General features: G+C 49.9%; 1 protein-coding gene across 5 annotated transcripts in view; it reads right to left on the reverse strand.

Moving 5' to 3' along the window:
• Positions 1 to 27063, reverse strand: part of HTT (huntingtin) — a 149358-nt gene that overhangs the window by 45010 nt on the left and 77285 nt on the right. For all 5 annotated transcript variants that reach the window (XM_036064275.1, XM_036064274.1, XM_030314313.1 and 2 more), the window contains 9 exons: positions 26795 to 26873; positions 26515 to 26676; positions 25569 to 25624; positions 23558 to 23706; positions 21069 to 21205; positions 19440 to 19556; positions 15467 to 15589; positions 14936 to 15171; positions 13716 to 13858 (listed from right to left, as the gene is read on the reverse strand). In XM_036064275.1, coding sequence (XP_035920168.1) covers positions 13716 to 13858; positions 14936 to 15171; positions 15467 to 15589; positions 19440 to 19556; positions 21069 to 21205; positions 23558 to 23706; positions 25569 to 25624; positions 26515 to 26676; positions 26795 to 26873 — 1202 coding nt within the window. The remainder of the gene's footprint in view (positions 1 to 13715; positions 13859 to 14935; positions 15172 to 15466; positions 15590 to 19439; positions 19557 to 21068; positions 21206 to 23557; positions 23707 to 25568; positions 25625 to 26514; positions 26677 to 26794; positions 26874 to 27063) is intronic.

Below are 27063 nucleotides of genomic sequence, written 5' to 3' on the forward strand. Positions count from 1 at the left end.
TGGAGACTGCTTGGGATATTCTCTCTCTCGCTCTCTCTGCCCCTCCCCCACTCGTGCTCGCGCTAAAATAAAAACAAATAAAATACAATGAAATAAGTCACAAAGACTAAAACCACATGATCTCACTTACGTGTGGAATCTGAAATACTGAACTCAGATGCCAAGAACAGACCGGTAGCTGCCAGAGGCAGGGGTGAGGGTGGGAGAATTGGGTGAAGAGGGTCAAAAGCACAAATCCCCGTTATTCACCCCAAGCTGTAACGTACCACATGGTGACTCTAGAAAACAGTGCCGTGTGGTGTACTTAAAAGTCGCTAAGAAAGCACACCTTAGGAAAATAAAGTGTGTAACTGCGTGAAGTGATGGACGGTGCCAGAACTCACCGCGGCCATCACTCCACAGCGTCCTCGCACATCTAGTCAGTACGCTGTACCCTTCAGCAGGCAAGTGTTACGAAGTCACTTCCATCTCGGGAAAGCTGGCGTGGGGGGAGACAGAAACCAGGAACACGTACAATTAGGAGGCTGGAAAGAAAGCGTCACGAAGGAAGGCGGGCGGCGGGGGAATCCGTCCCGCAGACATAGGAGGAGCACACGAGGCCTCTGCGCAGACGCTCCTGGTCACACGGCTACAAGTGGAGAAACCAGAGCGAGAGCCCAGCGCGAGAAGTGCAGGAAAAACCTCCAGAGACGTTTACTGTGAAAAGCCGTGAAGTAAGTAGAGAGAGAGGACAGGGGAGGAAGCCACAGAACAAAGAAGGGGTCGGTTTGTATTTTGGTTCTTTAGTTTTTATTTTTTTTACATTTATTTATTTTTTTGAGAGACACAGAGCACGAGCAGGGGAGGGGCAGAGAGAGAAGGACACAGAGAACCCGAAGCAGGCTCCAGGCTCCGAGCTGTCCGCACAGAGCCTGACGTGGGGCTCGAACTCCTGAACCGTGAGATCATGGCCTGAGCCGAAGTCGGACGCTCAACCGACTGAACCCCCCAGGCGCCCCAGGGTCGGTCTGTTTTTAGCCAGAGGCGCGGTTCTCAGCACAGCCACAGGCAAGAAGAGAAGACAACACGCGTGTTACTACACGCTGCACGACGGGGACGGGCGGACGTGTGCGCGAGACTCGGGACACACAAGGGGCAGGAGTGAGAGGAGCAGAGGGAAGAGGAGATGGGAGGAAGGGACTGCGGGGCTGTGTCTCTTTGTCCGGAGATGAGCCGACCCGAGGGGAGGGTGGGACACACATGCACTGGTAAAAGCTCTAGAAAGCCCCCTGGTCTGTCTGGAGCCCTTGGCAGGTGGCCGATGGGGCTGCTGGTCCTGCCGTGACGCCCACCTCTGATGTTTGTCACCTGGGAAATGCCTGGTTTCCGTCTCTGTCAGGTGGCAGCCTGCGTCCCGAGGCCTGTCTCCCCTCCGGGAAGCAGTCCCCCACCGGGGCAAGGAAGCCCCTGTAAAGGGTGGGGGCTGCTAAGAGCTGCACCAGAGAAACACAGGAAAAAGGATGCAGCTCACTTCCAGCCTAAGGCAGTCTTGTCTGCCTTCCCTCTGCGCTTCCTCAGCCACCAAGGCCAGGGTGCTGACCCTCACGAAGGTCAGGGGCCCGGGCTCCGGTCTCCACAGGCAGAAGAGCCCCCAGGGGGCAGGAGCACCGTCCTGCACGGGCACACAGACGAGAACAGCCCTCTGCTGTGTGAGCCATGGAAATGCTGCTTGCTTGTTACAGCAGCTGTGTAACCTCCACACAAGAGGAGTGCGAGTACCTGACCCGGGTTAGAAGATGCCCTGGGTGGGGCCTCCCTCCCCAGTCCCTAGCAGCGACCACTGGCAGAGACAGAGGGAAAGAAAGAAAGCCAGGCCCAGGGCACAATGTCCCACGTGGCTGGGAGGCAAGGGAAGCCAGGTGGGCCTGAGGACCTGGGAGAAGGGCCAGGGCCTGGGGCCCGGCGACAGTGACAAAGGACTGAAGGGCACCCTGAGGCAGGAGGGCAGACAGAGGCTGTGCACAGAGCAGACCCCCCCCCTTGTCCTGTCCTCTCGGAGCTGAAAGAGAGGTCTGTCCAGGAGCACTGCAGGCAGGGCTGGGGCAGGTGGGAGAAGCGGGCTTGGGAGGCAGGGGCTCCGCATTATTGGACCCCGAGGGTGGCGGGAAGTGCCATCAGCAACCCAGACAGCGTGGTGTAAGACAGAGGACAAAGGACCAGAAAAAATGGATGGGTTTTCCTTCTGGGTTTTACCATATGACCTTTCGGAGCCTCGACTCTCTCACCAGTAAAAAGGGGGATCTCACAGGGCCGCTCTAAGGACTGATGGGGCACCGCCTGTGAAAGGCAGCACCACCCCACCCGCACACACCGTCGTCCCGGCAGTGCGGCCATCCGCAGGCCTTGACACCGGCCCAAGTGATTCTGGATCAACGTCCATCTGGTTACTGCAGGAGGAACCACGTTCTCCCTCTTCCAGTGTTCCTGCATGCAGTGGAACGCCGACCCTTCCAGAAGCACCACGAGGGAGCTCTGCCAGCCTTCCTGCTCCGCCCACAAGGAGGGAAGCGAGCACGCGGTGCCCGCCTTCTGCCGGCCCCGGCCCTGCTTCCAGGAGGGCCTATCACCTGCTGCTGCCCTTGGCAGAGTGGGCATCCGGACCAGACTGTGGTGCGGAAGGGCACGCGATGTGGACTTGGAATCCAACACAGTAAGCAGCTTGGACTTACTGTGGCCACAGGCCAGAGGGCTTCAACCCAGCCGCACCAGCAACACAGCGACGCCACTCTCAGCCTGTGCCTTGTGTTCTGCCACCTGCTTCTAACTGGCTCATCTCGGCAGAGAGGACAGGGTGTTAGATACCCAGGTTTGTAGAAGGAGGCCAAGTGTATTTCTTGGCCATGTGTTAATGTTGGTTTGAATATGAAACAGGCAAACGATTCTGGGATTCTTATCCCCTTCTCTAAGGGACCGGAGTAAGACAAAACCAGAGGTCAAGGCCATTATTCAGACTAGTTCCCATTTTGAGAAATAATACCTGAAATGGACAGATTTGAACGTCTCAATTTTTAGTGGTGGAGTGGAACTCACTGCCTTTGTTTAATCAAAGCATAAACGAAAATTACCAACTTTCTACGTGAAGTGCACCTTATTTATATAAACGTGCAAGATTATTTATTTAAACTCCATCTCAAAACCAATGAAATACGTTAATTCTGTCCCCCAGTATCTTTAAAAGAAACGCAAAGTAAAGGAGATGGAGACGGAAATTTATATACACACAGACACCTCATTTGCAAATACTGAACCAACAAACAGCATCCAAGACAAGGCGGGAAAGTCCACGCGCCCGGCACCGAGTCCCAAGCTCTTCAGTAGAACACGCCGCGCGCCCCGCCCCCCCCCCAACACCCTGTCCTGATACAGCGGCCACTAGCCACATGGGGCTGTTCTAACTTAAGTCAATTAAAATTAAAATAAAATTAAAAACAGCTCCTTAATCACACTAGCCACATTTCAAGTGCCCAAAAGCCACAAATGGCTGGAGGCAACTGTATCAGTGCAGACGGAATGTTCCCACGATGCAGGAAGCTCTACTGGACGGCCCCGCGGTGGACTGCTGAGAAAAGGAAGAGCGGGAAGGGAGAGCGGGGAGCTGGCATACACCTTGAATGGCGCAGAACTCCACGTGACGAGCAGGACACAGGATGGGTCACTCTTACCCCAAGAGGGTTAGAAAGTAGCATTCGGAGATGAACTGCTGTCCTTCTGGTATCAGACCCAAACCAACCGGTAGCCAAATATCAAAATGACCAACATACTCAAAATAACCTATTCTTCATGTGGCATAATTATTTTCTTGACTTTAAACTCATTACAGTGCGTCAGTGAAGCATAAATCAAAAGATCTTCAAAACAAAAATTCTTTCAACGTTAGTAACGAGGAGGGTTTGAAACTCGAGTCCGCTGGATAATTGAATCCTGGCCATGCCTCTGTCTGAGGGCAACAGCAATTAAATGAAGCAGCCACGAAGACGCCTCCTTCTCCGCGACCCCGGCCCCCGCCTGCCTCCCCAGTGCCGCTCTGACCCTCGCCCCTGCGCTCCCAGCGGTCTTCGGGCCTTAGCCGAACAGAGCCTCTCGGAGACCCCATCCTCCCTCCTCACACCAGCTTCGCCTACCGCCGCACTACCCGCGTCCCTCCCCAGAAACAGCCAGACTTGTGCTTCTCTGTGTACTGTCCTTCCCACTGCCCTGTGACAGCCACGCTGGCCCAGCTGACCGCCACGCACCCAGAGCGCAGCCTGGCCGGGCGGACTGGGCGCATCCTTGCCAAATGAAGAAAGGCTGAGAACGACAGCCATCTCTTGCCGTGAGGTACGTACTTGACACGCGTTTTAACTTGTACTAAAGCAGCACGTGCGCGACGTAAAACTCCAGTAACAGAGAGGGGCTCTGACCGTACGAGTGCCCTGCCCCGTCCTCTTCAGGCAACTACTTGTGTCTTCTGTCTCTAGCTCTCACGGTTGCCTCCAATATTCCACTCGACACGCTGTATTGCTTGTGGCAGACCAACGACTGTTTGTCCGCGCCACCGGCCTTCCCGTTAGGAAGTAATCCTCGCTCCCTCTCGATGAACACTGTCCTATCTGTCACCTGCCCACGCTGGCCAGAGCGCCGGGGGCTCACGCACACTCACAGGACTCGTGCCAGGGCTGAAACCACAGGCGGCCAGGGGCTCTCCTTCCGGCCACGAGGAAGAAGCCCACCAGATGACAGAGGCAACGCAGAAATCAGAGTCGAAGCGTGAAATACTCAACGAGGCAAGAGAATTAGAATGCCCGAGGTGCTCGTTCCTAAAGACAACAGTGACCCCTGTACTTGCAGGAACTCAAACCAGTAACTCCTCTTCTGGCTGTACTGTAGGAAGGAGTCCTGCCCCGGCAACTGAAACTGCCGATCAGCGGAGTCATGCTGAGTAGTGGTTAAAGACTCTCTCCTAGGAGAGGAGATGTAGGTCACTCATGCTGTCAGTTTAAGTCATTAAGTTTTTAGTTCTATTGCCTCCATGGCCTCTATTTTTTGTTGTGTCAACTGCGTAATTTTTTTTAAATGTTTACTTATTTTTGAGAAACAGAGAGAGAGACAGAATGAGTGGGGAAGGGGCAGAGAGAGGAAGAGAGAGAATCCCAAGCAGGTTCCATGCTGCCAGCACAAAGCCCAATGCAGGGCTCGAACTCACAAACCGTGAGATCATGACCTGAGTCTAAACCAAGAGTCAGATGCTCAAATGACTGTGGCACCCAGGCTCCCCTTGTCGTGTGGTAGGGTCCCCTCCCTAAGGAAAGAGAAAACACCTCAAGACAACCTGACTAGACATGTATGTGACAACATCCTTTACGACCTTGTAACATGAGGCCAGCTAATCAGACTACATGTTTATGTGTGACCATATATAGAAAACAAAGAAGTAAAAAAAATATATATAAAAAACTACATCATGCGGTGTTCGGGGCTCAGTTCTTTGGCTACGCACCCAACTGAGCGGTGCGGCAGGAAGAAAGTTCTTCCTGGAAAGAAAAGCCTCGGTGTCAAGACTCTGTGTGAGAATCCGGCTACATTACCTGGGGGCTCATCTGGGATTCGGAGATGGTGCTTTTCCACCTCCTTTGCCACCGGGGGTGCGAACCTTGGGGCGCCAGGAGAGGAGCCCTTGCCAGGCGCCAGCGGACCGCTTGCTCCACAGCAGACTAGCCCTCCCAGCGCACCAGGGCGAGGACCCCACGTGCACCAACGGAACCCGTGAGGCCCAGGAACCAGCTCAGGGAGACTGAGGCGGGTGGAGTCGCCGTGTGACTGTGTGTGGGGACTTGTCTCTCGTTCATTTCCTGGGTCAATGACTGTGACAATTAGAGCCAACTGTCTCTGGCTATTCTACCTCAGAACGGGGACTGTAAGGAATATTCCCAAGCAGCTGCCAAAACTCCTTTCGTTTCGGGGAAATTCCCCGTCTTCTCTGGACGGACATGCACTGCCTAATCCCACTGGTGGAGAACAAAACAAAAGAAACCTAGAGTCTGTCCCTGTCTGAGCTGACAAGAATTAAAACTGGGAATTCTCTTTCTCTGCCTTCTGCTGGCACCTCCTCTCTTCTGCCTCCCCCACCCCCGACCGCTCCAGCTGGGGGTCGGCCTGCAGAACTGGCTGCTTGAGCATCATCAGCCTCTCCTCCCACGCCAGAGGTCGGGAGCGCAAGACCACCGAAGCCAGAGTTCCCCACTGGTGCCCCAGGCAAAAACAGACAGTGGGGAACAAACTGATTAACTCTTAAATGGACACAGATGGAACATATTTGGCATTTAAATGGATTTAAGTTCGTTGGTTTAAAATAGACATACCTTTAGAGTTATCAGCATTAAATATATAAGACTTTTTTCTTCCTGAGGTTTTCTAAAGGTCAAATAATTTGCCATCTCTGTTGCAATTTGTCAGCAAAAAGGTGACTTAAAATGATGGTTAATTTTGTCTGTCTCAAAGTTTTCGTGGGTAAATGTTAAGATAGCTTTCAAAGTCTTTGGTAACCTAAAACGTTAAAGTTTTGCTTCCATGATAAATTAAGATTAAATTAATTACATATCTCACGAGGTAAGAGGCTAAAGCACTAATGACTAGATGTAGGTTTGTGCTTCTGACTTGCTGCAGAGAAACTAAGGACGTTTGGATCTGTGGGAAAACATCCTTTATGCTTAGTGGATTCATAAGTTTGCCATCTAAAAAATTCTGATATAACAAGAGTTCACAACTGATTACTAATTTTCACTGGAGACTAAGGTTTCTAAGAGTTAAAAATCTGCTAAATGTAGTTAAAACTGATAAAAATAAGAAAAGCCAACTCTGTATGTAAAAAGTAGGAGACACAGGGGTGCCTAGGTGGCTCAGTCAGTTAAGCATCTGACTTTGGCCCAGGTCATGATCTCGCAGTCCATGAGTTCAAGCCCCGCGTCGGGCTCTGTGCTGAAAGCTTAGAGCCTGGAGCCTGCTTCAGATTCTGCATCTCCCTCTCTCTGACCCTCCCCCATTCATGCTCTTTCTCTGTCTCAAAAATAAATAAATATTAAAAAAATAAAAAAAAAAAGTAGGAGATATAAAAAAAGTTATAAAAAATAAAACAAATATTTTTGTTACAGGTAAGAGAAAGTAATTTTGTCCTAAATGAGACTGGTTATTTGGAGAGAAATGGCTAGGGACAAAATGTAATACAAAGAAAAGTCGTAGAAGGTTTGTGAAGGGAAATCTTTAAAAAGAAATTTTATGTGTGGCCAAGACGGACTAAGGTTAAAATAAAAGGATTTTAAAAATACGCTGGGTTAAGATTAAACTTCCTCCTTCTTCGATCCAGAAGCTGAGAAGGTGATGGCAGTACCCTCGGTGCCGGCCTCCAAATCCTCCACATTTGTGCTGTTCCTGTTCAGCAGAGGATTGGGTGCCTCTGCCGCAGGAGGGAGGGAGGATGTACGAAGGGCTTTCGCTAAGATACATGGGAGCCATTTTACTACACCTGGCCCGCTGTATGCCAAAGAGGGATGTCCACATAGCTGAAACCTATTTATGTGGGTATTGTTGAGAAAGGCAGGGAAATAGGCCTTGACTGTGGCCCTTTAACCCCCTGCCTCAACAGCCAATAATCAATGTGTAAGTTACCGCTGGGCCAGAATAAAATTAGCGCATCCTACGAGAACCATGAAAAGTCTTGCTTGGTCACAGTCCATACCCCCAAGGTCCTGCAGGCGGGAAACGGAGGGGTAAGGAGAAACAGGAACGACCAGGCCAGCTCTCAGACCCGGGGTCAAGCATGGGTTAAGAATGACTACTCGCGGCACCTCGCAAGATTGACAGGGCTTCTGGCTGCCAGTCGCATAGCCGGCTAAAACATGGGGCCAGGAGATGAGGTTTCTCTGGCCAGCTGTAGCAAACTGAGATGAGGGACAACCTTCTTCCTTTTTCCTATAGGTGGGTAATTCCCCAACCAAGGCATTACTAAGCAACGTAAGGTGGATCCTAGTTTACTGGCAACCCTTTCTAAAGTCCAGCAATCAGGAGGGGACACAATTAAGGGCCCCTTACCTGTATCCAAAACAGACCTAGACAAGGAGGGAGGGAAGTCTCCCACCTCAACCTCCTCCTCCTCCTCGGGTCCTCAATCTCTTTATATATGTATATAAAAAAATACAATTCTGGTCCCTGCTACCCACCTTATCCAGGACCTCCCCGTAATGTAACAACCATGTTTCCCCTACAAAGAGCTAGAATGCCAGAAGAAAAAACCTTTACATTACAAGGTTTAAGACAGATAAAAGGAGATCCAGGTAAATTTTCTGATAGGATAAGCATATAAAGACTTTTCAAAATATTACGTATGTTTTTGAGTTGACCTAGAAAGATACAATGCTTTTGTTAAATCAGACCCTTAATGAGACAGATGTTTTGAAAAAAAAATTAAGGAAATCGAAGATTTAGCCCTTAAATTATGCTAAAATTAGCCAGTATTTCGCAAACACAAAATGAGAGCCCGATGGCCTTCTTGGAGAGGTTGAGGGAGGCTCTCACTAAATATATGGCTATCTCCCCTGACACCTGTAAGGCTGAGATGATTTTAAAGGACAAATCTGTCACTCAATCAGCCCTAGATATTCAGAAAAAATGCAAAAATTGGCTGTTGGCCTTGAAGGGACCCTGGAGGAGCTCTTACAAGCTGCCAAGCGGATATATTACAACCAAGATCAAGAGAAAAATAAGAATAAAAAACAAAACAAGACAAACAAACAAAAACAGAAAAGGAGGCTTAAAAAAAAACTCTGAGGCCTTAGTTGTGGCCTTACGTACTATGTCAGACCGGACATCCCAAGGTCCTGGTACCAAGTGCCATTTACATGGCCATTTGGAGCACCAAAATGAGAATGTCCTCCGAGGGGACAACCAAAATGAAAATCCCATAAGCCACGCCCCTTATGTGGAGACAACCACTGGAAATCTGAATGCCCTCGGGGACCTCTCTCTGTGAGGGCTCAGATAACCAATGTCCCTGGGAGGGACTGACCGGGGCCTGGGGATCTTCATGGTGGCTCCCCAAAACCAACTGTCCATCAGAAACCCAGAGTCTCAGGTAACTCTAAATATAGAAAGAAAACTGTTTGATTTCCTTCTTGACACCAGGGCTACCTTTTCTGTCGTCCTTTCCACTCCAGGCCAACCATCCAAACACAGGATGACAATTAGAGGCTTCTCCAGAAAACTTCTAACTAAATTTTTCTCTCAGTCCCTGGGGGGTATATGGGGAAACTTGATTTTTTCTCATTGTTTCCTGATAACGCCAGGGAGCCTTGCTCCCTTGCTAGAAAGAGACATTATAACTAAATTAGAGACTATGGTGCTACCAACTCCAGGACAGATAAACAATTAGGTGAGTTTGGGAAATTACTGGATATTGTAGGTTGTAGATACCAGGGTTCAGGAAAACAGTTTGCCGGCTATATCAATGAGTAAGGGAGACTCAATCCCACCTACTCCCCCCTCCAAAAAAACCGGGGTCTGACTCCTAGACACTCTCTCCGGCCCTTGGGATGGTTACAAACAGAGCAGGGCAATCACTATTACCAAGCTCACCGAACTAAAAGATGATTAAAACACAGCATCAGGCCTTTCATTTAGGGAGGGACAAAACTTATCAAATGGCCCAAAGGATGTTTACTGAAAAAAATCTGTCAAGGACAGTTCTGCAAATGGTATCAGCCTGTGAAGTGTGGCTTAGAAACAATCCTTTCAACCACAAACTTGCTCTCCCAGGCAGTCAAGGAACTGGAGGCCACCCAGGAAAGACTAACAATTAGGTTTCATTCCTATGCCAAGGTCAAAGCAATTCCAACATCTGTTGGTATAGATTGATATTTTTACTAATTGAGTAAAGACTTTCTTCTGCAAGACAAAAAAGACACAAAAAGTAATAAAAGTTCTGTTTTATAGAGTAATACCCAGGTTTGGCTTGCCTAAACTTTTGCAAATTAATAATGGTAAATGGCTGCTTTGACTCTTTCTTTGGTAGAACTCCTGGCTCTTGAAAAAGTTTTATACCTCAAAATAAAGCAGACTGTCTGCTTATACTCAGCAAAACTCTAAATAAGTCCTCACAAGCATTAGATGCTTAAAAAAATTTTTTTTTCATTAAATTAGGACCAAACTCTTGGAAACAGAGCCACCATTGATTACTTTTACTGCGCTCCTGCTTCTCTATCACCTAGGTTATGAAAGCTTCCCCGACACATGTTGTTTACAAAGTCAGGGTCTCTCCTAGATTGTTTGACAGGTTTGAAAACTGTAGACGTTACCTTAAGATGCCACCTTGTTGGTCAGTATAATCTTTACCCTGGGTTTTCCTCCTTGTGTCTGCTAATGTTTATGCCGCCTCATGCCTGCCAGCCTTCCTGTAAAACCATGCTGTGGGCCACTGAACTGATCCTTGGACAGACTCTAACTGCTGTACCCCTACACTGTCCCTTATCAGCTTGAAGAAGCCAGAGTGGTCACCGACCCTGCTCTCTAACAGCAGTTACAGGCCCTGTTCCAGCGGAGAAATAAATAGGGAAAGGGTTAACATTAGGCAGGGAGAGAGAAGGGACCTTCAGGGAGGCAGACTGCAGCTGCAGGCGGGAGGCTGAAGGAGCAGATGGGGTTCTCCCCTTATGAAATCCTGTATGGGCACCCTCCCCCCACTATCAAGGGCATAAGGGGGCATCTAAATGAGATAGGCAATCTAACCGTAAGACAACAGATGTGGACCACTGGCTCTACCCTACCCACCTTACACCATCGGGTCAGGGAGCGATTACCTGTGAGCTGACCGCAGACACTCACCCATTTAAGCCAGGAGATACAATATGGATAAAGGAGTGGAACGTCCAACCCCTAAAATCCCTCTGGAGGGTCCCGTCCACTGTCATTGTGTCCACCCCTACCGCAGTAAAGGTAGCTGACGTGGGTCCCTGGATTCACTACAGCAGAGCGAAGCCGGCATCTCGAAACTGGGAATGCATTCCTGATCCATCAACGCCGCGCAAGCTGACCATACGGAAGAAGCAGTGTGCAACTCCAGAGCCTCCGGGAGACTGCGGCCCCGCTTCAGCCACTCCAGAAGCTGACTGACCTACGCACGGCAGAAGCTTGAGGAACCGACGGTCCGATGAAACAAAAGACTGTCCCTTACTTTCTGTATGTTTCCTTGCTGTGAGGCACCGTCACGCCTTGTTTCTCACTGTTACTGTGATTCCTGCTCTACTCTTTGCCGCGGAATTGGCTGAGTATGCCCCAGCTGGCTGGAAATGTGGTGAGAGGTTCCTGTTAACACTCACCTTCCTTTTGTGGCTAGGGTACCAACACGGGAAAACAATGGCGATGAGAGACTAGAAAATTAGATCCCCACAAACCTTATAGTAAAACAAAATATCCCAGTCCTATTGTCGGGGTTTGGCTTCTCAAAAGCTCAATTATTGGAGAAAAACTGTCTTGCCCGGTGGGAAAAAAGTTCATCGTCATCTCTGTTAAAAACTTAACATGCCCAGGCCAAAGATTTTATAATTCAACTGCCCAAAAAACTCAATGGTGGGGGACCCCAGATCACCTTGAACCAGATCCCCGCCCCTTATCTAGCTTCTCTCATCTCCGAGAGGCCTGAGACAACGTCGACACAGCCATCGAATGGCGGGTCCAGGTGGACTACGCTAGATACGTGGAAGGACAGCCTACATGGTACTTCCCGCAGGCTGGTCAGGGTCATGTGTGCTGGAAACTCTTCGTCCATCTTTCTTCCCGCTCCCACTTACCAGAGGGAGACAGCAGGGAGTCCAGGTGCGTGGCAACAGGGAAACAAAGGAAGCAGCATGCCTTACACCTTGACAACCAAAAAAATGATGGCCTCCTGAGCCTGTAATCCAATGTCATGGCCCTGCCACCTGGGCAGAAGACGCGTCCTGGGGCTACCACGCTCCCATTTACATGCTAAACCGCACAGTCAGACTACAAGCAGTTAACCAATAAAACTGCCAGAGCTCTAAACTTACTTGCCGAACAAGAAACCAAAATGTGCCATGCTATCAAAATCGCTTGGTCTTAGATTACCTACTTCCTTCTGAGAAAAAAGTTTGTAAAACGTTTAACCTAAGCAACTGCCGCCTACACGTAGATAATGAGAAAAAAGTCATAAAAGAAATCACAAATCAAATAAAAAGGATTGCTCACGTCCCTGCCCAGACCTGGAACGGTTAAAACCCCAGGGAGTTATTTGGAGAATGGTTTTCAACTTTCAGGGGATTCAGAACTCTCATAGAAATTATCCTCCTAATTCTGAGAGGTTGCTTAAGTCCACCCTGCTTAGCTCCCCTGGTTGTACAGTCTGCCTCCAGTCTCATTGAGGCCATAATTAAAAAAAAAAAAAAAAAAAAAAAAAAAAAAGACGGCCACTCGTGTAACGATGTTATGAAAATATAAACCTCCAAACCAAGATGATGCTCTTTGACCCAAAATAGAGGGATCCAAGCACCAAAGGGGGGAATATGGTAGGGCCCCTCCCTAAAGAAAGAAAAAAGACCTCAAGGCAACCTGACTATACGCCTACGTGACCAACATCCCTCACGACCTTGTAACATGAGACCGCTTAATCAGACCACACGTTTATGCGTTACCACATACGGGAGACAAAGAAGTAAAAAATATATAAAAAACTATGCCACATGGCATTCGGGACTCAATTCTTTGGGTACAAACTCAACTGAGCGGTGCCAGCAGGAATAAAGTTGCTTCCTGAAAAAAAAAAAAGCCTCACTGTCACGACTCTGCGAGAATCCTGCTACAGTTGGGTCAACTTTAGACATGACTATAGAACCCCAACAATGTGAGAGGAGATTAGTGACCCTTCCATCCCTCCACCTCGTCCTTCCACTCCCAAATTAAGTTAGTTTCCCTTTTATTTTTCTCAGAAATAAAAACATTTTCATTCTGTTCGGAAACTACAGTTAAGTAAGTTTTCAATGTTTTACTCATACATTGACTATAAAACTGAAAACTGAGAAAACCAATGTGACAATAAATTTCATATTAAAAAAAAAAACCTGAAAACTGAAACAGCATTTATATTATGATTGATTACGTGAATATAGTTCCCAACAAAGCCAAGAAACCTAAAAGGATGGCATTTCTTTTTATAAGTCCTTGGTCATGTTACTTATGTTTCCTAGAGATTACAATTGCCTCTTGTTTTTCCTACTAAGAGAAAAAAAGATATGGCGGTACCCTGTAACTCAAGTGTTCCAGCTTCCCACTCGTTCAATCTAAATCAAGGCATTCTTCTTGAAAACACCCATTTTCTCTTGGAGCACGCTGACTGTCCTACTATGGATCGGCTGCTTCCTATGCAAACTGCATGGCTGCCATCTTGTGACTTCTCTCTTGGGGTCATTGTCCTTTTTACTTCACAATCGTATGTAAAGGTACAAAAAGATCTCGGGCCTCCAAATTTTTAAAAGAGGAGGAAGCCCTCTGGTTTATTTTTTTCACCAACCAAACATCTTCCAGTGCACAGTGAGCAGGGCAGAGCTGGCACCGGGCAGCCAAGTTCCTGCCCCCGAGAGTGCTCGGCACAGGACAGGGACCGCACAGATGCTCTACGAAGGTCGGTCTGAGGCACCTACCAGACTTGAAGATGTGGATGAGACACATCAGCAGAGTGCCCAGTTCTTGGCAGTAGAAAGTATGTTGCTGTTCACTCATTTCCACTTTGAGCTGCTTTGTAACAATATCCTCCAAAAGAATGCCAACTAGTTGTAGGAGAAATCTTCAAAGAAAGGGGAAAATGTGATGGCGAATTAGGTGACTGTTACAGAGCACTTATGTGACATACAGTAGACACGGGGGGAGTAAAGACAGAAGTGAAGTGAACAAAGTGTAACATTTAGTACCATCCCTTTGGATTAAGTCACCCTCCCTCTCTGCACATCACCTTCCTCATTTATGAGATGGCAGGACACATATATAACTTCAGGACTGTCAGGATAAAATGACGTGCAGTGTTTCTTTAAAGCTTTGCAAACCAGAAAGTATCGCAGAAATAGAAGCCGGCATCTGCTGTAGGAATTTAATGTTTCATCCATTTTAGCCACCTGCTTAAACGTAGCAGAGGGAGCCACAGGCCACCCGGTTGAACGTGCAACCAAGAGGGTGTCAAGCAGGTTTACTGGATTTACCTCCACAAACGCACAGGCACCTCCGCCGACGACCAGTGAAGGGGCAGCTAAATGGATGTTATGAGGACCTGCCTAGAAGGAGCACGTCAGCACAAGCCACGCTCACTGGACATCTTGCCAGCTCTACCTTACTGAGCACCCGGAATCCAGAAAAAGTGGACACACGCTTATCTAGATGACATGCGTTACTGGCCCTGACTTGTGATCACTGCCCTCAAGGAGGTTCCAAATAATCAGCGAGGGTAGACACGATGCCACAGGTACAACAAGGGGAGTACGAGGGAATGGTCACGCTGCCAGGAAGGAGGATTTTATGACTGTGTTGAGAATAAAAAGGAGACTGACCTTTAGTGGGTCTTCTTAGCTTTGTAAATTCTCTTCAGGCAACACCCACCCTCACTGCCAGCACAGGGGGCAGGCGGGCCCTCAGTGCCCACCGCCATGGTGAGCCACAGTGTGGTCTTTAGCGAGGACATGAGACGGGATGTGACCGAGACGCAGGAGAGACATGGACCCAGGGCCACAGATGAGGCACAAGGGCCAGAGCAAGCACACCCACACAGACCTCTTTACCCACTCGCAGCGCTGAAGTGAGACCAGGAGTGACCGAAGGCTTATGGATGGGCCGTAGGCCGCGGGCTGGTTAAAGGCACAGACAGAGAGCATACCTTGAAAACGTTTCTTCCGGCAGGCTCTTCATTTGTCTCCCTTCACTGTGTTCTTCTGGTGTCGAGGTACTGTCCCCCTCTCTTAGCCTATTAATTATTGGACAGGAGATTAAATATGGAGAGAAAGAGAGCTCCTGAATACGAGAAAGAACAATGTCTTCAGTTGACTGGGAAATGAGAACCCTCAAAATGGCTAGGATTCCTGATATCCACAGTTGAACAGTGCTCACAGGTGCCTGAAAGAAAGAAAATAAGTTACAAAGGAAAAAGAAGATTAAATTTTTCCTAATTGCCAGTTTCATGAATGAAAATCACTCCTGTTTACCATTCTATCAATAAAGCCAATAAATTATCATTAGTTCAAAAGTGCGGTCCCAGATAAGAGCATCAACACCATCTGGGAACCTGTTTAAAATGCAAATTATTGGCCCGGCCACGGCCCCACAGGGCCCGCAGGCAGGCAGCCGACGAACCACCGTGCCACACAGTGACGAATGAATCTAAGACGCCGTCACGACGCGGGCTACTCACCATTGTGTCTGGAGTGACGAACATACTCCGTAAAAGCATGTCCACGGGACGGAGGGAGGAAGGGGCCAGAATCTCAAATAAAGTATTTAACACGCCAAGGGCTTCGTGAGAATCAATGTGCATCTGTTGCAATCAAACATCACAAAAGTTTTCCCGTAAGCCAACAAAAACGTTAACATTTCTACTTCAAGTTAGGTACCTCAAGGTCAAATGCCCTTACCACCCCTGCGCTTACATACGTCCTCACGTTAGACGTGAAGCAAGCAAACAGCTTTTAGGACACTGCAGCTGCTGAAGTTTTTTCACAAGGGCAACCTTTTCATTTAGATCTTTATTACATAAACAACGTACATTTTCTGTAAACATTCAAAGATTTAAAAGTATGGAAAAGCCGGCCGGAACCGCACCACTCTGGGACAATCCCCGCCCGCGTTCTGGGACGAGTCTCCAGTGCGGCTCTCTGTGCACACGTCATTTAGCGAAGTGGGGTGTCACACACGCTCTCTTTCCTTCTTTGCTTTACCTGCACCTCATCCCTACTCGGCCAGCTGTAATGAACTTTAATAAGCTGGTGTACAGTTAACTTTTGAACAACACAGGGGTCAAACGCACCCACCCCCAACACTGTTGAAAATCCGTGTGTAACTTCTGACTCCCCCCAAACTTAACGACTAACAGCCTGCTGCTGACCAGAAGGCTGGCCAATAACAAAAACAGTTCAGTGGCACGTGCTACGTACATGTATTATGTGTGGTATTCTCACAATACAGTAAGATAAAGAAGACAAAATGTTATTAAGAAAACCACAAGGAGGGGCGCCTGGGTGGCGCAGTCGGTTAAGCGGCCGACTTCAGCCAGGTCACAATCTCGCGGTCCGTGAGTTCGAGCCCCGCGTCAGGCTCTGGGCTGATGGCTCGGAGCCTGGAGCCTGTTTCCGATTCTGTGTCTCCCTCTCTCTCTGCCCCTCCCCCGTTCATGCTCTGTCTCTCTCTGTCCCAAAAATAAATAAAAACGTTGAAAAAAAAAATTAAAAAAAAAAAAAAAAAAAAAAAAAAGAAAACCACAAGGAAGACGAAACACATCTACAGTATTGTCCTGTATTTAGAGAAACACATCCGCGTGGAAGTGCACCTGTGCAGCTCAAATCTGTGCTGTCCAGGGGTCAACTGTACGTACTTCTCTTTAACTTTCCCCATGTTCCTACGATCACGTATCCACACACACCTAGAGATTTTTAAGTTGTTTTGAAAAATCATGTTATAAATGTCTCGGCTTTTTTCCCTTAAAATAGTAACGGAAAACTCCCGAGGCAACAGGTTTTAAAATCTAACATTTTTAACGGATGCAAAATATTCCAAGCTAAGGTTCTACCAAAACGTGTTCAACCGCTGCCTTCCTAATGCTCATCACTAAGAGAGTGTCCAGACCCAGTAAACATGGCTGCAGACACGCGCTGTTCTCACATCCCCCCCCCCCCCACCCCAGGTAAGGAGACCATCCTGAGAGCTTCTGCAACCCCCATTCCTTCCACCAGGCCTACACCTGCCGCCAGCTCCTTCTCTTCTGGGTCCTCAGAAGGAGTGCGCCGGGCCCACACCAGGCGACCCCAGTGTGCCCTGTGAGGGGCACTCCCCCTCCGCTTTCACCCCCAGTGAGGCCCAGGCCCAGGCCCTGACCCCTCCTTCCACCTCTGGCTGCCACCCCACATCTATTCCTTCTCAGCCTCTTCCCCATGCCTCTCCACCAACACCCCTGAGCCACGCTTCTGCGCCCTCCACCCCCGCCAACTGCTCCCCGGTGGCTTCCAGCCTGCCAAATGCAGGGTCAGCTCCCAGCTCATTTGCTGGGCCTATGAGCAGCCCAAAGCTGACCCCTCTCTTCTCCACAAAATGCCTTCCTTCCTTGGTTTTAACAATGCTACCCCCCACCCCGCCCACACTTCCTTCCCCACCTCCTCCACGGACTCGTCCTCACCTCTCTGGCCCCTAAGCTCAGAGCTTGGCCTTCTCCTCCCCATCTGCACGGGTCCCATGGTGATCTCTTCCCATCCCGACGTTCACCTCCTGGCCAGTTCCGTCTGGACAGGTGCAGACTCGGACGCCCAAATGCCTACCTCAGCCTCCCCCGGTGCCTCCTGGGTATGCCGGCTGCACACACCCAGACCAGGATCTCCTCTCCTCCTCACCTCCCCGACGTGCCTCCCTCCTCACATCGACACAGAAGCCGCAAAGCTTACTGCTTCTACTTGCACCCTGTGTCCAGCAGGTGGCTACTGCTCGCCACGCCATTCGCCCTCCTGGTGCACGCCACCTCCGTGCCTTAGGCGGGTCCCCCTGCTCTGCCCTCACGCCCGCCCTGAGGCTGCCTCAGCTCTCAAATCACACCAGGCCACTCGTTTGTACCAAACCCTCTACGGGCCTCCCCAAGCCCCCCACGCTGGCCGGAGAGGCCCACCCAACCCCCAGACCCTTGCTGCCTTCCCTGCTCCGCACGAACACTCTGTTCCACCCGTATGGTCTCTCCACGTTCTTTGAACCTACTGGGCAGGCTCCCACCTCAGGGTCTTCACTGATGATGAGCCTAAAAAGCTCTAACCCGGTCAAGTTTATACAAACTTAGCAACGCAGCCCTGCCCTGACACACCCATCTCTCCTGGGCTTTCCCTACAGTCCCTGCTGTCATCTGGTTTTACTCATGACTAATCTACTTCCTGATGTCTGTCACCTCCATCTCCAGCCAATAAAACTGTCACTCCAAGAGGGCAGGCTTTTCACGGGCGCGGCCCACGTCTACGTCTGCCGCAGGGACCGAGGGATGCCCTGCACGACTTCCCGGGGAAGGTGCACCTGTGCTCAGCCACCAGGCGGGCGCTCGGCAGTGTCTCACGGACGTGCTCGCATGCGGTTCCATGGTGGACGTTTACCAGGCGTCCCACCTTCAACCTCCACCTTCCTTAGATCGTGCACATGGCGAGTAAGAGACCGGAAGAAAGTTTCTGGAGTGCTATTCTAAAAATATAGATCCACAGGCATGGAATCCAGGACCACGTTAAAACACCCAATTCATTAAAACTGCCATCAGTCAGTGCCATCGGAAGCCAAGACTCCGTCCCTCTGACTGGCTTCAGCATGCCAGGATGACAGGCCCACTAGGAAACGAGAATGAGGCCAAAGCTCTGAAGACCGTAACTACTGCCACAGCGTGTCTACACATCTGCACCAACCGCCAGGAGCCAGAACACCGCACGTTACCCGGACTACCTGCTTCCTTGGCGGAGACAGTCAAGATGAACAAACAGGTATCTGCTGACTGCATCCAGAGCGCTGAAGACCAGAGCTCTGCTGACAGCCGCCGTCTCCTGGAGGGCGTCAGCACACTCCCCTGCCACCCCCGGACACACCCCAGCACCCCGTTTACAAAGGGCGCAGGGCATCCCGCCCTCTGATGCCTGGTGGCAGCCATGGCTCAGAAGCTGTGCGACGGGCGGCCTCCATCCTGTACAGCACAGCCAGATCATCTTTCCACTTCCATCGTGGAAATAACTGACCGCACCGTTTGATCACAGAAATTCTGCTTAAACGATGGACCACTGCTAAACTGTTTTATGAGCGATAAGGAAAACCAAACACTTGAAGGTCAGTGAGTAGAATGAGGGAGGCAGCGCCACCGGACAGCAAAGGACACGGCTCTGGAGTCAGACCGGCACAGCCCCGGCCCCGGGCACGCTGCAGCTGCGCACCCCTGGGCGGGCTAGGTAACAGCTCTGAGCCTCAGGTTCCACTCTTGTGAAGCAGGGGACAAAGGCAACCTGAGGTGGTCACTGAGAATAGACGAAAATCCCTGCCCTGAGACCGGCACTGATAAGGATCGCAAGCCGAACGCGTTTTGATTCAATGAAATGCCGGTCACCAGCGCTGCCGCTTACAAACGTGTCACAATGACTCCACGGCAATGACGCGGTCGGGGCACAAACCTGCTGCTTGGCCAACATCGGGAGGATGACGTCGGCGATCTGCCGGGACAGCCGCTTCCACTTGTCCTCGCTCTCCCTGTGGCACTGCTGCAGGACCAGGATGAACATCTCCAGCACCTGCGGGGTGCAGGCGGGTCAGACTCCAGGGTGCAAAGACACGTGAGGCCCAGAAGGGCCTGCTGCCCCCGACGCGGCCCCGGCCCGGGACACACGACACGAGGGACACCGAAAGAAAGCGCAAGGGGCACAGCTCAGCTGCACGCTCGCTGCAGTCACCCGCCATCGCGGTACTCCTGTGCTTCTACGGAACTTACAAGGCTTCACCGCCAGAGAAAAGGCACAAAAAGAAAATAAAATTTATATAAACTTTTGGAGAAACACACACACAGCCTTGATTAAGCTTTTCTACAGATGCCTCGTGACTTTGGTGTCCGTTAATTTCAACTTGCTGCTCTTTAGAAAGGGAATCTCCTACCAAGTAGTACTTACCTTCAGAAGAGTTATGCACATCGTAACTGGTCGAGCACCAGTTCTGAGCAGAGACATCTAAAAGCCTGTTTTTGTAAATACGGTTTTATCGGCACACAGCCGCACACTTCACGACCGCACCGGCTGGGACATCGTCCACAGCAGCTGAAGTGAGGTGTTTCAGTCTACAACACTGAAAATACCTGTCACCTGCTTGTTTATAGAGAACACCTGTCACCCTGGTCTACACAAGCGCCATGAAGAGAGATGCGCCCACTGAGGCCCACTCTCCACAGAGCCGGCCCCGACCGCCCCTCCACAGCTGCCTCTCCACTCAAGGGGCCTGGCAGCCCTTCTCCCCCAAGAGGGGAGTGTGCACTCCGTGTAGACTCTCCTCAGCAAGGCTACCCGATCCTCTGTCCTCTCAAAAGGCGGAAAAGCTCCCCGAGCACGTGTGGCTGACGGGCCACTCTCTAGGCCTCCCTCCAACCCATCGTGCTTGGTGCTCTACATCGTAATCACGGGATTTCAGTCAACATTACAAAGAGTCACCAAGATGAGAATGCACGGAAGAAAGTGCTTCCGTGAGAGAAGCTTATGACTTTCAGATTCAAAGACCAATAGCCTGACAAAAATTCTGAAGGCCAGGCAAGCTAAGAGCGGGGTCACGGGAGAGGCCAGACCTCTGCACTCAGGCCGCCCCAAACGGCCTGAAATTCCTGCTCCACCTTAAGGAAAACTAAACCACAACCAGCACAGAGGAAAAGACCCTGGCCTTACCTACATCGACAGGTGGTAAAGAGATGTGCAGATGAAGTCTTTACATTATTTCAGATGCGATATTTTTAAAATCGTTTTTTAGAATTCTATCATTTCAGTCAATGTCAGGTAACTGATTCTTGGTCATTTTGGAAAACAGGGTTTCCAACGTATTTACTCCCTTGAATGACCCCGTGACTGTCAGCCAGGTGGCAGGTGACCTCCCCAAGTGGCCGTACGGCTTTGAATACCAAGTCCCAGCAAGCCTACCCCTCTCTGGCCTCTCCCCAGCCCCAGAGCCCAGGGTGGCACGAAGGAACACCCACTAATTGGCGGACAGTGGGCCACAGGACATTTCCTGCTGCGTCTGCAGTGCCAGCGAGTGCCCCCCCACCCCCTTACCTGATGGTACTGGATGAGTCTCAGCAGCATGGACACCACCACTTCTTTCTGGGTTTCGAGCTCTTTTCCTGCATCAGCTTTATTGGCTCCTCTCAGTACGAACAGGTCATGGACTATCGGCTGTAGAGCCGGTATGGCTGTGGGCACAGAAAGGCAGGCTCAGGAGGCATCACGCGACGTTTACACTTGCAGACAGAGCTCGACACCTCCCAAACGTGTCCAAAACACAAGACAACCCTGGGGGTGCCTGGGTGGCTCAGTTAAGCATCTGACTTCGGCTCGGGTCGGGATCTCATGATTCACGGGTTCAAGCCCTGCATCAAGCTTTGTGCTGACAGCTCGGAGCCTGGAGCCCGCTTCGGATTCTGTGTCTCCCTCTCTCTCTGCCCCTCCCCTGCTTGTGCTCTGTCTCCTTCTCTCTCAAAAATAAATAAAACATTAATAACTTTTTTCAATTCAATAAATAAAGAAAACCCTAATCCATACGTGGCTTATGATAAAGGAGAAATTCAGCTTATCAGCGAGTGCTATGAATTATCAGTATACCGTCATGGAGGCCATAGCTCTTCCTTGAACACTTACTGATGATTTTGTGAAATCTTAAAAAAAATACACCTAGGCTTTCCGTGATGTAACATCAGATCTGACAAAAAGAATCACAAATTCAAAAGTCAAATTCAAACTAAAATCTTCAAACTAACTCAAATATCAACATCCTGTTCTAATGCTTCATCTACCTAAAGATTTACCTGAAAAGATGACTGTGTTCTTCAGCAGAAAATATTTATAGAGTATCAGATTTCTATGCTATTTTAAGTAATAAACTCACTACCAGTAGATAAAGCCCTTCCCCCCCAGTCCTGTCTTATCAAAAATAGCAAAGTAGATTCCTTAGTCTATCACCACTACATGAACAACTTTCTCCGAAATGTCTTTCATTGGGAAGGGGGTGGCCCGATCCTATCACCAATGTCACTGCAAGGCACTGCCTGCCAATGCCACACACACAAAGGCACGCCCACCCCCAGGGCCACATACACACGGCACATGCAACCCAGTGGCACACACACAGCATAGTTACTGACTTTTCTACAGATGACCAGCTTTCCAGACAAAATACTAGGGTTTGGTTGCCCACTGGTTGTCCATCCAAAGACTCTCTAGTCTAGGAAGCCTTAGTCATCCCTCTATTTGACATTTGCACCAGGAACCCCAATTCCCAAAGTGTACAAGTGTGAACTTTTGCTGAGGTGTGAATCTCGGCCCTCGCAAGGCCACTGCAAAAGTGACTCCAGCGACTATGGAAATCAGATGGCATGGAGTCCCTGCCCGTCAACAGATCACCTGCTTTACCGCAAGCGCACAGAACAGGGAACACAGAGAACACTGCATGCCACAGCGCCCTTCTCACATCTGGGCTCTGCAGAGGTCCTAGGACATACCCCTGCCAAAGTTCAAAAGTCTACTGATTCCTGACAACGCAGCCAGGGAGGAGTCAACAGGAAAATGCTGCAAGATCAGTTTAAAAAATTCAAAGAGGGGACCCCTGGGTGGCTCAGTCGGTCAAGCGTCCAACTTTGGCTCAGGTCACGATCTTGCGATTCTTGGGTTTGAGCCCCACGTCCGGTTCTGTGCTGACAGCTTGGAGCGCAGAGCCTGCTTCGGATTCTGTGTCTCCCTCTCTCTGTGCCCTCCCCTGCTCACACTCCGTCCGTCCGTCCCTCCCTCCCTCTCTCTCTCAAAAATAAACATTAAAAAAATAATAATAATAAAAAGTTAAGAGAAGGTTTACAGTTTATTCTTTTTTCAAAAAAAATTTTAAATGTTTATTTTTGAGAGAGAGAAAACAGAGACAAGCAGGGGAGGAGCAGAGAAAGAGGGAGACGCAGACTCCGAAGCAGGCTCCAGGCTCTGAGCTGTCAGCAGAGCCCAATGTGGGACTTGAACTCACAAACCGTGAGATCATGACCTGAGCCGAAGTCAGACACAACTGACTGAGCTACCCAGGCACCCCAAGTTTATTCTTAAAACCACAGCCTCACTGCCCAGGTGAAGGAGGCTGCTTGAGCCGCTGACCATCTTCTGTGGTCCTCACTCGCCTCTATAGGATAACCAGGCAGAACGGAAGGTCCTGCTCCAAGGCCAAGCCACTCCCTCCAGCACCAGGGTCCTCACAGAAGTTGGATTTCTCGGGTTTTTGTGTTTCACGTAATTAGACAAGAGCATCTATGTCAGATTCTATCTGTGCTTTAGATCGCCCTACTGTTTCCTGTATTCTTAGGTCAGGAGGTCACAAGCTCCTGACAGTAGGTCTGCTCTGTCCCTTCTGTGGCATCTCTAAGCAGCGTGCACACGCACACACACACGCGCACTGCACCCACACGCACACACAGAGCAGCAGTGGACACAGCCAGAAGCTGGAGTGATGAAGACTAGCACCGTCGAGCACATCAGTACTGAAGGTCACCGTGAAAGGGCTGTCCCGTTACCATGTGTCACAGCCTTCCTCCCGCTGGCCATGATGCCGTCACAGAGCTGAATGATTTTAGGGATTCCAATGATCTGTTTTGAATGATAGCGCTCGTAAGACAGTAATACCAGGAAGAAAAAGATGTTTGGAATAATTGCCTCTGATTCCCTAGAAACAAAAACATCCGTTTAGATGCTTCCTTTTAAAATTATGACACATAATCAATATAAACATGAAATTACTCATGATTCCAAGTTGAGAGAGAGCAAAAGAGAAAGGGAGAGAGCCAGGGGAAGGAGGGAAGCAAGTGGTGAGAGTGAGGGAGAAGGGAGAGGGAGGTGCAGAAAATTCGGAAAGAGGAGGGGAGAAGAGGAGGAAGAGTGAGGGGAAGGAGAAGGGAGAGAAGGAGAGAGGAGGAGGGAAAGGGGGGGGAGTATGAGGAGAGGAAGAGGAAGCATGAGAGACAGAGGGGGAGGGACGGAGGGGAGAATGAGGAGAGAGGGGGAAAGAAAAGGGGGAAGGGGAAGGGAGAGGAAGGGGAGAGTGACGGGGGGAGGAGAGAGAAGGAGGGAAGAAGGGGAAAGGGGGAGGAGAGGATGAGGAAAGAGGAGGGGAGAAGGGGGATGGATGAGGAGAGAGGTGGGGGGAGAGAGGAGGGAAGGAAAGGGGGGAGGGGAGGATGAAGGAAGAGGAGAGGGGAGGAAGGGGGAGAGGGGAAGGGAAGGAGGGAAAAGGGGGAGGGGAGGATGAGGAGAGAGGAGGGGGGAGGAAGGGGGAGAGGAGAAGGGAAGGAGGGGGGAAGGGAAGGGGAGATGGGAGGATGCAGGGAGAGGAGGGGGGAGAAAAGAGGGAAGAAAAGGGGGAGAAGAGAGGGAAGAAGGGGGGAGGGGAGGATGAGGACAGACGCTGGGGGCGCGGCAAGGCGGGCCAGCTCCCACAGGGTGTGCTGGGGGTGGGCAGCTGGCGGTGGGCAGAGCTAAGTGAGAGCGCTGGAGAGCACCCAACAGCACTGGACGCCCAGAGGTACAACGTTCTTACTTCTCCTCCTGCCCCTTCTCATTTCAGTTGAAGAAACTGAGACTCAAAGGAGACAAAACAACTTGTCTCAAATCATGCAGTCAAGATGTCACGTAACTGGAGTAAGAAAGTACCGGGTCTCTAGACCCAAGGGATGCTGAGAATGCATCCTTCTTCTCCGTGCGTCCCTATCTACTGAGGACAGGTGAGCCCCGAACCACGCAGGTTATAAAACGCGGGGTTTCCATGAACACAGTACAATACCACAAACGTACGTTAGCTTCCTCGTGGTTTTCTTAACAACGTTCTCTTTTCTCTGGCTCGCTGGATTGTCAGAATACACAGAACACTCAGAACACGTGGTGAGCGAGTATTTACATGATCAGCAAGGCTTCTGGTCACCAGTAGGCTCTTGGTAGTCAGTTTTGTGAGAGTCACAGGTTGAACAGGATTTCTGAGGGCGCAGGGCCGGCCCCCACAACCCACGTTGTTCAAGGGTCACCTGCAGTTCGGAGACCGAACGATTCTAACGCGTGGTCATTATACTCACACAGCCGTAAGTGCCGTAGGAGAAAGTAGCAAACCTTACGGTCCGGCAAGGAAGAGCCGCAAGTCACCTAAGTCAAGTGTGTCATAATCACCTCTGCTGAAGACCGCCGGGTCTAAAAATGTGTTTTCTCTCAGAAGTTTGAAACAATTAGTGCTCCGGCAGACGAGATTTGGTTTAGCGCCCCACTACCACAATGAAATGTTTTGAGATGTGACATGAAAACTGACACCTGTAATTCCCAGGTGCAGAACCATTGCCAAACAAGTCTTGAGATACTTACTCCTTAATTTTTAAGAGAAACAAGAACACACAGCGTGTTGATCAGAGTTCGACTTAAAAAAAAAATATTTGGCAAAATTGCTTAACAATCCTTTGAAGTAAATGTTCATCTTAACAATCTAAAATTCTATATAACTCTGTCATGAGGACAAGAAATCTAAAAGAACGAAAAGCTGTTTGTTACCTGAACTGGCCTACTTCAATGTATTCGAACTGCTTCAGCACAAATCCAATAAACACCTACAGAGGAAAATAAAAAGTTCATATCAATAATTAAAATGTGCAAACTAGGTCACTTTTCTTCCTACTTAGTTGTGTAATTTTTTAACAAGTTCCCGACAGCAGACAAACGTGTTTGTATACAAGAACTCAGAGGTATTCTGTGAGACGGGATAGCTCAGGACACTTCCAGAAATCCCGTAAGTACCTTTACTGAACCAGGGGGTGAGAGCCCTGGAGAAACAGGAAACACCGAGCAGCACAGAAAAGGCCTATCCGGCGACTCGCTGGCTCCGGCTCACACACACTGAGCGGCACAGACGGCCCGGGACTGGCTTAGTAATGAGGTGCCCGCGTGGGTCCACCTTCTCCCCGCACACCCCAACGTTCGAAGGGGCGGATGCTGAGGGCTGCTGACAGGGAAGGGGACCCCGAGGGCACAGCAGCACTCCAGGACTGGACTAGGGCCAGTTTGGCACCCAACTCTGTTCTAAGCACTAGTTCCTCCTCAAAGATGTGAACCAACTTTAGTTTGCTTGAAAGCAAACGTCGTAATCGATAGCGTGTTTAAAGCAAGTCTCTGGATTTTGCAAAAATGCCCCCCAAACAACAAATCTTCGTTGTACCTTACAATTTAAATTCACTTGTCTTGGGGTGGGGAGGGTGAGTGGGCAGGAAGGCCTCTGACGCACGCACACAGGCTAATAACCTGGACACAGCCTCACACAGGCAGGAGTGCGTCCTCCATGCGCCCAGGCCCTGGACACTGGCGCATGAAACGGGTAAGGAGCGGCAACCAGCGTGCAAATAGCAAACTGCACGTTCCTTAAAGGTAGATTTCAGTGTCTGCTACAGGTAATTTTTTATTAAATTACGACAGGTATGGCAGATGAAAGCTAAGGGTGACAAACCTGATCTGAATCCAGAAGACAGTAATTGACCCGTAACTGAACCAGCTGTGCCAGCAAATCTAAGACCTGCCTCTGTAGCTGCACAGACGTTGTGGTTGTGTACTGCTTTAAAGCTTTTATAACCAGAGGCTCGAACAAACGAATGTGATTGTGGATAGCGTTCTATGAAAAAAAAAAAAAAAGAAAAAAGAAAGAACAAACTGAGTTAGACTTCAACCAAAACCTTCAAGCAGCCAACCTGGAAAGTGCTGAGCACCGAAGGATGCCACCTGTCACTCACCTTATCTGCGCGGTTCTTAGTGGTGCTGGTGAGGTTCGTCTTCAACTGGGTAGACACTTTCTGAAGCACGTCAAACCACCTGCAGGTGGAAAAAAGTGAGCAAAGAACAGCTGTAAGTCTTCTCCCGTGTCCTCAGCCACACTCCAGGCCAAACCAATTCACGTTCACAAAATCAGAACATGTCCAAGTCAGAAAGCACCGAGGGGGCCACGCCACGCGGTGGCACCCGCTCCTGTCTAACAGACAGCAGGCCGCGCTGAGATCGCAGG

The sequence above is a fragment of the Lynx canadensis genome, chromosome B1 (genome assembly GCF_007474595.2).
Source record: "Lynx canadensis isolate LIC74 chromosome B1, mLynCan4.pri.v2, whole genome shotgun sequence".
NCBI lineage: Eukaryota > Metazoa > Chordata > Mammalia > Carnivora > Felidae > Lynx > Lynx canadensis.